The sequence below is a fragment of the Saccostrea cucullata genome, unplaced genomic scaffold (genome assembly GCF_032062105.1).
Source record: "Saccostrea cucullata isolate Sc308-1 unplaced genomic scaffold, CSIRO_AGI_Scuc_v1 ctg3500, whole genome shotgun sequence".
NCBI classification, from domain to species: Eukaryota; Metazoa; Mollusca; class Bivalvia; order Ostreida; family Ostreidae; genus Saccostrea; species Saccostrea cuccullata.
In genome coordinates, this window is record NW_026933000.1 from 26,802 (window position 1) to 38,260 (window position 11,459).

At 33.6% G+C, this 11,459-nt stretch overlaps 1 protein-coding gene across 1 annotated transcript; it reads right to left on the bottom strand.

The window, feature by feature from the left end:
* Positions 1–527: 527 nt before the first annotated feature.
* Positions 528–11,446, bottom strand: LOC134236828 (E3 ubiquitin-protein ligase TM129-like). Its single transcript, XM_062718965.1, has 4 exons — positions 11,180–11,446; positions 10,175–10,646; positions 9,143–9,302; positions 528–1,057 (listed from the first exon to the last, which is right to left on the bottom strand). Exons 1-4 carry the CDS (start codon positions 11,391–11,393, stop codon positions 806–808), a joined length of 1,098 nt encoding a protein of 365 aa, XP_062574949.1. The 5' UTR covers positions 11,394–11,446; the 3' UTR covers positions 528–805.
* Positions 11,447–11,459: the final 13 nt, after the last annotated feature.

Sequence of the window (11,459 nt, forward strand, 5' to 3'; positions counted from 1 at the left end):
CATTGAATTTCTTCATGACAGCGTTCAAACCCGCATGCCCTAAAGAGTAAAGGGGTTTACGGGATAAACAGAAAGTTAATGTTTTTTCACATTAACAATATTTGCCAGATCTTTGACCTTTTGTCTTGTTTCTATTTCCAAACTTGAAAAAAACACCTTTCAGAAGGAAAAAACAAGTCCAGGAAATCATTGGATCTGCCATTTTCCAGTATACTAAGGGTCATACCCAAAAATGAGTTCTAAAAACAATCAGAAATTGGATAAAAAATGTTACGGACATGTGTTTGAATTAAAAGAGATTAATAAGTAAAATCATGAAGACTAAATCATTGAAAAGCGTCGTTTGCTTCTTTCTGAGCCCCAATGACATTATTTATTGAACGCCCCTCGTACCTGTATATGTTGCACTTGCAGAAAAAGTTTTTGAATACAAAATCTCTGAGCATTGAGGCTGGAGAGTCCATAGGATATGCCATTGAAATATAACATATCTTAACATCATGAACTATGGTTAAGGTCTACATGAATATACAACAAAAATAAGCTTGAAGAATGCAGAAACTCACTATGGAATCCATTCATTTGACTCTAATTCTCATCGAGTATTCTTTTTGCACATATTTACAATGTGTTTAAGATTTTTTTTTTTTAAATAATGTAAAATTATGATTGTTTAAAAATAAGATGTTGCTGTTTTTTGTAAATTGATTATCTTCAAAAGTACATGAGACATTTCACTTTGAGTAAAAACTTAGTTATAAATCAACTACCAATAAAGTAAATTTTCATATAATTAAACAAATCCTCATTTTACAATCAGACAAACATCTAGTACACAGAACACGGCACGACATGTTGGACATGGGGAGGTGCCTGACATCCAGATTTCTGGTCTTTGTTGGTCCTGGCGACTTGCGTACCACTTCCCCATGCATTCTAAGCACCACATGGGGCGGCAGTAACACTGTACACACTGTCCTGGGCCGGCACTGTCACACAACTTCACAAGCTTAATGTCGGACTCCTTCTGCATACACCCAATACAAGTATCTGCCTCCTGGAATATTTTTTTAAAAAATTATAAAATTTGATTCTCATTTAAATCTTCTCAAGATTACCTTATACCATGAATGAAGTGATCTTTACATCAGCTATACTTCATCTCATACACAACAAAAAAATGTCATTCCTTGATGAAATAATCCAAAGTCAATTTATTCTTAGAAAATAAAATTCTTACTTTAACTGGATGAATGGAGCACACTGACTCCTTCAGAGTCCTTCTTCATATTACATTATATAACTGTTGGTATGATTTTACAGGTGCTTTTCCATTCCTTCTGGCATATTAAAGCCTTGTTTCAGACTGACTTGGTGCCTTACCATTCCTTCTGGCATGTTAAAGACTTGGTTCAGACTGACTTGATGCCTTATCATTCCTTCTGGCATGTTAAAGACTTGGTTCAGACTGACTTGCTGCCTTACCATTCTTTCTGGCATATTAAAGCCTTGGTTCAGACTGACTTGATGCCTTACCATTCCTTCTGGCATGTTAAAGCCTTGTTTCAGATTGACTTGGTGCCTTACCATTCCTTCTGGCATGTTAAAGACTTGGTTCAGACTGACTTGATGCCTTACCATTCCTTCTGGCATGTTAAAGCCTTGTTTCAGATTGACTTGGTGCCTTACCATTCCTTCTGGCATGTTAAAGACTTGGTTCAGACTGACTTGATGCCTTACCATTCCTTCTGGCATGTTAAAGCCTTGTTTCAGACTGACTTGGTGCCTTACCATTCCTTCTGGCATGTTAAAGACTTGGTTGAGAATGATTTGGTGCCATCCCATGGAAAAGTGAACTGCCTATATAGGCAGTTATTAGGCAGTTCTTTAGCAGTTGTAGAAATTTTTAACAGTTTTCAAACAGTTTTAAGCAGTCTGGTTTTTATTGCTCTTAAGTAACTGCTAAGGCGTTGGGAGTAAACAGTTTTCCTAAGCAGTTTTTAAGCAGTTACCAGTTTCCCTAGCAGTGCTGCACATGCTTGAGGACAAGACAGATTTCCTAAGCAGTTTTGTTAGCAGTTCAAAGTGGTTTCCTTGTATAATTTGATTGGGTTCAAGAGAAATTTTAATGTTGGGCTCAATATTCCAACAATTATAATCAACAGGAACCTAGCTTACAACTGCCCGCCAAATTTTTGAATTCTGCATGGCTGCCATGTGTATTGTTGGACAAAAGGCTATTAGCCAATACAGGGGGAGCCTGCTGGCCACAAAGCTGGAGATCTATTGAAATAATGATGTAGATATTTAAACAAGTGGTAAGTACAATATATATGTGCATCATGGCTTTGAATGAATCAAACTATGATCGATATATTGTAACGCCCGGTCCAGTGAATTGACAGATTATATACCGGTAGTTTTATACAGAGTTGTGTTTTAGGGTTAAGGAATTAGTATGAGTTGGGTGTTTTGAATTTAGATTAAATAATTACTTTTTAGTTTTATTAATTTGAGAAAAGCCAGGGTTATTTTAAGGATTTTGGAGGAACTTTTGCAATATTTGTGGAATTTTGTAGGAATTAAGTTTTGATCAGGTTTAAGTAATTTTGACTGAGAAATTAGACTTGGTTAAAATTTGCTGGTTGTTTGCATTTGTGATAAATTGCTGATTAATTTTAGAATTACTTGTAATTGTTTGGGTAATCTAAATTATACATTTAGCTAATTTTTTTTGCTAGTGTATTTCTAAATTTTGCTAATGTTTTTAACTGGAATTCAGACTTAGGAAAATTTGATAAATAATTAACTTACAATTTTGTTGTTTAACTGTATTTCATGGATTATTATTGTTTTATGCCAAGTTGGAAATATTTTAGCCATATTTTGGCAGGGTTTCAATTTAAAATTGTATGTTTGTGTATCAGTGTCAGCATCATCATCATTGCTTTGAATATTCATTAGACACAACCATAAATGGAAATGGATTAACAGTTCTGAAGTAGTTATTTGCAGTTTCAAGCAGTATTTTTAAACTCATTTAAATATTTCGCTGAAAATAACTGCTTCAGAACTGGTTAAAAACTGGGAAGGCTAAGAAAAACTGCCTTGAACCGCCTATTTCTATGAATATTAAATCAACTTGTTTGAGGGACATGGAAGGCTAAGGGAACTGCTAATAAACTGCTTAAAAAATAAAACTGGGAAGGCTTAACAACTGCTAACAAACTGCCTTCCACTTTGACATGGGATACCGTTCCTTCTGGCATGTTAAAGACTTGGTTGAGACTGACTTGCTGCCTTACCATTCCTTCTGGCATATTAAAGCCTTGTTTCAGACTGACTTGGTGCCTTACCATTCCTTCTGGCATATTAAAGCCTTGGTTCAGACTGACTTGCTGCCTTACCATTCCTACTGACATATTAAGAGTCATTCTCTGTAAGCATCAAAATGGGCTGGAAATTGATTTTTACAGATTTTGATGAAACTTGGTGAAATAACTACATTATAAGCCCGATTTACAAAAATATTATTGAAAGTGACCAATTGGTCTTGTTTCCATGGCAACCAGGTTACCTGTTTTTGCACAAGGGTGGAAAATACCTAAAATGATATTTCTTCTCATTAATGTACATTTAATTAAAAAAGGTGATTATTATTATTTTTTTCCATTGAAATAATTTGTTATTTGTATTTTCTAAACAAAAAAGTCGAAAAAAAATTTTGGACCTGCCGTTAAATGCCAAATAACATAGAAAATTGCTTTAAAAAAGGGGGGGGGGTGAACATAACAATGTACATAAAAAACGCAGGCACTGGTGGAATATTCTGATGCTCTGAATTTCACCTTATACATTTATGAAGAACATATGAAAAAACTGGAGAGGTATTATTTACTTTAAGAAAATAAATTGATGGTAAAGTTTGTAAAAATCTCTAAATTTACACACATTTTTTTCAAGAGTTATTTCCCCTTTCGGAAATCTTTTGCTTCAATCATTGAAAATGAAAGTGAAAGTACACAGCAGAAAACAACTTTGAGGAGTAAATACTGTCTCTTTTGGATATTTCACGGGTTTTAATCCAATTTGTGAAATATTTATCATTACTTATAGTTAAACTGTTAAATGATTGTTCAGGCTTTACTGTGTCTGAGAGATATACATGTTTGTGTATAAGATGTGAATGTGATAAAATTGCATCCTATGAAATTCCTGCTTATGTGACAAGTGCTGCATCATTGAAAAAAAAGTGTTTAAAAACAAAGTATCGTCAGTTAAATGGACTTCAAAGCTAAGGATGGGATAATAAGGTTGTGATGAAGTAATATACATGGCAATAAGAAGATAACTTTAGATCTACAGGCAAGTACCAATTAAATATTTACCATGAACATTGAAAGTTGCACATATTTTGTATGAGTTTATTAATAACAGGGTATGACTATTGATTGTAAAAATAACATTTAAGTACCCAAGCATAAATAATGATATGATTCTAATTATATCAATAATTTATAGTTTAGGCAAATTATCAATGTTATTAAAATCAGATGTTGATGAAAATTATATAAACCTTCTGTTGATAAAAATTATACTTTATAATCCCTATTACCGTGGTAACTGCCCCGGGCACTTAGAAAATTGCGAAGAGGGGCGGTTATTTTGGTATTCTCTTTAATGTCAATTTTTAACTTCAAAAATTTTAAAGACCACTAAAATAATGTCTAACTTTACTTTAAGTGAAGATAATCTACCCAAATTATGCTATATGATTCATTTTCCACGAGATATTGGATAATAGACAAGTTACATTTTCACTTTCTTCAAATTTTGGTATACTTTTGATACCATTCTAGATGATTTTAATCACTGTACAGAGGGCCCTTATTTTCTGATAATTGAAAAAAGACCTAGGGGGCGCTTATAGGGGCAGGGGCACTTAATAGGGATTATACGGTATAATATGTTATTAACCAAATTAAACTAAAGCAATTCTGTATATGACAAAAGCTAAATACCTCATAACAGCTTTTTAATTGTGTGCTTGAAAAAAAAAGAAGGGGGGGGGGTAAAAAGTTATTGCCATGCAAGGTATTTCATCAATTTTTAAAAGAAGTAATTTCATTTATTTATCATTTTTTAAAATTAATTATTTTTGTTTTATTTTACATGTTGACCTTATGAAATCACATCACTAAACTGAACACGTAACAAAACTGCAATTTTCTTTTAGATTTCAACTTATTCAGGGCTGAAATTTGTTGATGCAAATTTTTTTTGAATGGGGATCGATGATCGTGGGTGAATGTGCCCTTTCATTTGGGAACTTGAAGTTAATGCAAAAAATTGAAAGAACTTATAGATTTATCTCTTTAATGTCAGATTAATTTATTGCAACAAAGAAAAAATATATTATTTAATTATTAAGATTTTTTGTCATAGCAAACGCTGTCACAGTTGAATTTAAGCTAAATTTATACAATGTGTACACTTTACTGAAACAATATATAATGAAGGAATACAGGTTTATAGGGAAATATGGCAATTTTCAGTGGAGAGGAGTTCCTTTTACGTACATGCAGACATTGGAGATATGTAAAATGGTCGTTGTTGAAATCATAGATTTATGTGCCCAAATCTTTTTCTCTCTGAGAGAAAAAAATATTATATTTGATTTTGTCATATTTTATGAGGACATCTCAGTATTCCATTTATCACAGACTTTATGTTCTGGAAAATATTTTAAAGAAGCTTTCCAAATAGTTTTAGATAAAAATACTTTATTTAAAAAATATTGATACAAATAAATCAAGCCCCCCCCCCTCTTTTTTTAACATATTAGAGGAGGGGTGGTAACATTTTATTGCCCCCCCTCTCACTTTAACCCCCCAGAAAACTATTTCAGATAATAATATTTTTCCTATCATATATCGATGTATACTTAAGAATTTAACCCTCTCTACACTGCACACCAAAGAGTTCTGATTCTATGGTATTTTTTGCAGTAAGAGTGATCTGCCCTTAGAACTAAATTCTAAAATTTAGAAATTCACAGTATATTACACAAATTGTAATGAGTTCAAGTATTCTTTACATTTTAATAAGTCAAGATAAATTAATTGAACATGTAATTTACATACTAGTATTTTCTCCATGGAAGTATACAGCAGTGATTTCTATCTTTCTTTCTAACACTTATACTGTGTTGTGTTTGATTATTTTTTCTGGGGGTAAATGCCACGCACCATGGAATGAATATTATATGCTTTCCACCTAATTGTACTTTCCCTTATACTTATTTTAACCTCGGTGCCTTAATGAGAAAGAACAAAATCACAAAATCTTTAAATTACATACTGAATTTTGATTGTCATTCTTAATGTACGTATATGAAAGACACTTATGTCTGCTGGGAAAACTTCAACGAAATTTTTTATATATGGAACGGACTCACGGATAAACAGGAAGTTGACATAGATTTAAACTCAAATGTTACCCACCATGCATATGGCATGCCTTAGCAAATACTGTGCTAAAATTTCAAGCATCTTCAATGAATAGTTGCTGAGAAAACTGCAACCAAACATTTGCTACGTACAGACACACAGGCAGCTAGCCAGACGGACGGACTGACACACAAAAGTAAATTAGTATACCCCCCTCTCCTTTGCAGCGGTGATATAATGATTCCTTACGAAAGGAACAGCAAAAGATCATTTCAACAACAGCAAAAACAAGTTGAATCGAGGACAATGGGGGGGGGGGGGGCACTCTTGACTATGTGCTTGTCCTACTTAAACTAAGAAGTGCATGTACATGTTAAAACGGGTATATAAGTTTCAATTAATAAAGCAAATTGCTTCCAAAAGATCGGTCATGATTTTATGTAGGTATTTATTGTTTCCATGGAAACAAATCCTGCTGCACTAATTCAGATATATGTGATTAGTTTAAGTTTGAGTTCATCTGTTTTTGTCCCGGTAAATAAATTAATTAGAAGATTAGTATAATCAAACATTGGTGGCAGTGCTATGAGTTTTGTATACTGGTACATCAATAACTAGATATCATTGAGATGGTGGCCATCTCAAAGGGCCCCGCTTTCAACAATGAACTTGAAAATGTAAGGTAATTTAAAAGGGTTTATTTTGAAGAGGAACGTTTGTGTAATACAGTAAAAGCCATTTAGTACGACTTCACGGATATTGCGAATTTACAGATATATATCGAAGTTATCTTGTATCCTCAGTTATATAAATTTACTGGAAATAAAGGAAAAAAACTATACACCGAACAAAGATTTAAACAGAGAGGCTAATTCTGACCATGACCTAGAAACTTCTACCAAGGTCACTGCACATCCACTAATCAGTGGAAATCTGTGAGTGAAGTAAAAGCCAGATTGGGCCAAGGAGAGAGAAGATACAATGCTCCGGACAAGGATTTTTCTTAAAATCTGCTATGACCTTGATCCTTGACCTAGAAACATGGTTCAAGGTCACTGCACACCGGTTTCCCAAAGGCAGTCTGTAGGTGAAGTATAATCCAGATTGGGCCAAGGAGAGAGAAGATATGCTCCGGACAGGAGATCTCGAACGGACGGACGGACAGACTGATCACTATAGGGCGCCCGCCAAGTAGGGCCCTAATTATTTGGATCATTCCTGAATTATTAGCAATTGGTTACCATAGCAACTGTTTTCTTTTAAAATTATAAATGTCTATTTTCATGTAAGTGAAATGAAAAGGTTTATATGGAATTGAAGAAGACATATAATCGTGCAATAAAGCAGAAGACTATCTCTATTAAACATATCAATGAAAATGATTTTCCTGATCTATTGGCTGCCGTAGCAACCATATTTTAAAATAAATTATGAATTAATATTTTGATATTTAGTGAAATACATTTAAATTCAATTTATTTTTTTGAAAAAGAAAAAAAAAACATGAATGAAGCTTTTTTTATTATCCGTTGTATACTTGTCAGTATCACAAAATTGTTATAGCAACCATTATAAGGAAGTGTTAAAAAAAACTATCGGGTTACCATAGCAACGTGATTTTAGACGCTTGAATTTTTTTTTAAATGAAGATAAGTGAAGTAACAAATATAATAAGTGTTATTTATTTAATTGAAAAATTAAATCATACACTGAGGCCACAGATTCTGGATAATGATAACGTCAATAGCTATTAAGGCTATAGTGATTTTTCCTGACTTTTTGGTTGCTATAGTAACACATTATTTTTGTTTAATTTATGAACTTACATTTATATCATGATATTTTAAAATTATGATGTTTAGTAGTGTGATTTGTTTTACTTTGATTTTTTTAAAGTAATAATGTACAAAAAGGAGCCAAATGTTGAATCTACAAATTAATCCAAAATCTCTATAGCAACCATTTTCGTTTTCGTTTTATTTTATTTTAAGAAATAATACCTCTCTAGAAATTTTATATTTTGTTAAGTAAGGAATGACCTTTTCAGTGATGGTAGTTGTTTTTTATGGATTGCCCGCGTTTTCTTGCTACTATGCTTAGAAAATGCCAAAAATTGGCATTTTTTCAAATTTGTTAAAATTTGAAAAATTCACACTTTTCACTGCAAGACAACTCTTTTATGACCAACTACTGAATAATTTCATCAGTTGTGGTAGTTACTCCAACAAATAGTCTATCAGAGTAGGCAACAATTAAATCTGTAAATAATATGCAGAAAATAGAAATTTATGATGAAGATGGTATACTTTCAGTAGGTTGCTCTGTATTTTTGGCCTCAAAATGGTGGTTTTGGTTACCATGGCAACCGGGACTCAAAAGAAAAAATTAACCCCAAAAATGTTCTATACATGGTGTTTCTACATTGCATGCAAAAAATCAGCCAAATCTGTGATGTACCATTTCCAACTTTTTTCTAAATTCTTTGATTCTTACAGAGAATGACTCTTAAAGCCTTGTTTCAGACTGACTTGGTGCCTTATCATTCCTTCTGGCATGTGAAAGACTTGGCTCAGAATGACTTGGTGCCTTACCATTCCTTCTGGCATATTAAAGCCTTGTTTCAGACTGACTTGGTGCCTTACCATTCCTTCTGGCATGTTAAACACTTGGTTAAGAATGAGTTGGTGCCTTACCATTCCTTCTGGCATGTTAAACACTTGGTTGAGGCTGACTTGGTGCCTGAACGCCTCTAGGAACTGGTCACTGAGGGATTGCTTTATTACTATGTTCCTGGCATTGACAATAGGAGTTGTCAACTTGTCTTTCAAATCTCTATACTCTAAGGCATTCAACCTGAAAAAGTAACAATAAATGAAAGGGAAACTTCATAAAATCTTTAAAATGAAGGCACTTTATCTACAGAAAATATTTTGTTACAGAATGTATTTCAGATGTGGCAGTCAGGAAAGTTTGGTTTCTGGTGACCATCAAAATCAATTGGTATAACAACAGGCTAGTAAGGGTGGGGGGAGGGTCCTGGCCTTCTCCATCACTTTTCTCTACGACAAGTTACCCTTGATGCTGACTGCCGTACCCTAAAGGTGAAATGTGGAAGATATGGAAGGATCTGCCACAAAAGATTCTGGTACAAATAGGAGTAAAGACCTTAAAGAGGGAGGAATATGGCAGTCAGGCACTGGGTTTGTCCACCAGTAGCACCTCTGTATTTGATGTGTGTGTCTGTTGTCTGTGTTTTTTTCAGTATTGATCCCTTTATACTTCCTTGCTATGTAAGGGGGGGGGGATATTATATCAGTTATATATAGACTTTGTGTTGATATCCTTGTTATTACAGTTGAACTTCGGTATCTCGAACTCCGATATCTCGAATACCATGGATATGTTGAAGTGATTTGGAAGTCCCAACCACTTATTCTTTAAGCATTTAACCTTCGATATCTCGAATCCTCGGATATCTCAAAGTTTTATCTCAGTCCCATCAGGTTCAAGATAATGAAGTTTGACTGTAAATGTTCATTAAATCTTTATTTCAAATTATGTGTTTCAGGTATAATTAATGTACAGGTTCAGGTTATAATTTGGTCAACTATAGCAACACAAAATATGAAGTGCGAGCTTTATGAACACCAGACATGCTACAACTGAACATATTTTTATGTCATATTTCAATAGTTATATCTATCTGTTTTTGCAAAACAACTCACCTGATTGTAAATGGCTTGAGTTTTGGATTGATACTTATAACATTAAACTTGAGGAATTGAACAGATGTCATACTTTCATAATGGATATCATGCTCCTCTGATTTGGATAGGGACAGGTGTATATCATTCTGATGGGCAATATACACATAGTAGGTGGATGTTTTCATCACCCATGAGTCTGTCACTATCACTCTACGCCCTGGGGCACCTGTTGTGAATTTATCTACCCTCCGAAATTCTACGTTAATGGAAGAAGCCACAGCTCTCCAAGAGGTTCCATTCCCAAGCAATGCCAGTTCTTTTGCTATGGGATGGCTGTTGTATTTATTTCTTGTCCAAAGATAAAAGAGTAGGGATGTTGTCAAAATAATTAGAATGCAGGAGACTAGATAACTCTGCCATAGGAATCCTAGCTTCCAAGGAGTAAACAAACCAAGGTGTGGAGAAAACAACCCTAGTCCTATGTAGTACCCTGAAATAAAAAAAATCATTAGAGTTAAGAAGATTCTGCATTTCAAAAGGTCAATAGAGAATCAAAAGTAATTTTCATCATCAGATGCCCTTTGCAGTTATGGCATGATTGATAAATATACATGTATATTGTTACATTAACATGCTAACCAGTTTGTGTTACATACACATGTAAACAAATGCTGCATTCTTCTCTCAAGTCCAAGTACTTATTGACTTAAGACAAATGGATAGATAAGGCTTAATTCTCTGCTAACTTCTCTAAACAATTGTACTGTTTTGATCATGGGATTTACGGTATCAACTGACAATATACTACAATGTATTAACTAAACACAGGGCCCACCATGCTTTCTTTTCTTGATCACATCTACACTACATAATATGCAAGTATGTAATCTATAGTGTACAAGTGGTCAAAAAATAGAAAAACAAATAAATAAAATTAATATGGCGAGCCCCTTTGCAAAATGACATTAATTTAGGTTTTCAACGACAACAAAAAAAAACTAGTAAAAATCCAATTGTAATTACCTAACGGCAGTAGTGAATGAATAAGTAATGTGATTGCTGTCCTCTTCATGTGATATTCAATAAAATGTAACTGTTCGCTGCCAAGATAATTGGATAAAACATTCTGTATTGTCAAACCTGCTGAAACAAATTCAGTTGGAGGTGCAACAAAACAAAGCACAAAAAACAAATATCCTATGGTAAAGATGACATTTAAAGTTTCTTCATTGCCCATCGTTCCTGGGAAAGATATATCCACATGTGACAAAAATTGTAAACACTGACGAAACCTACTTTCACT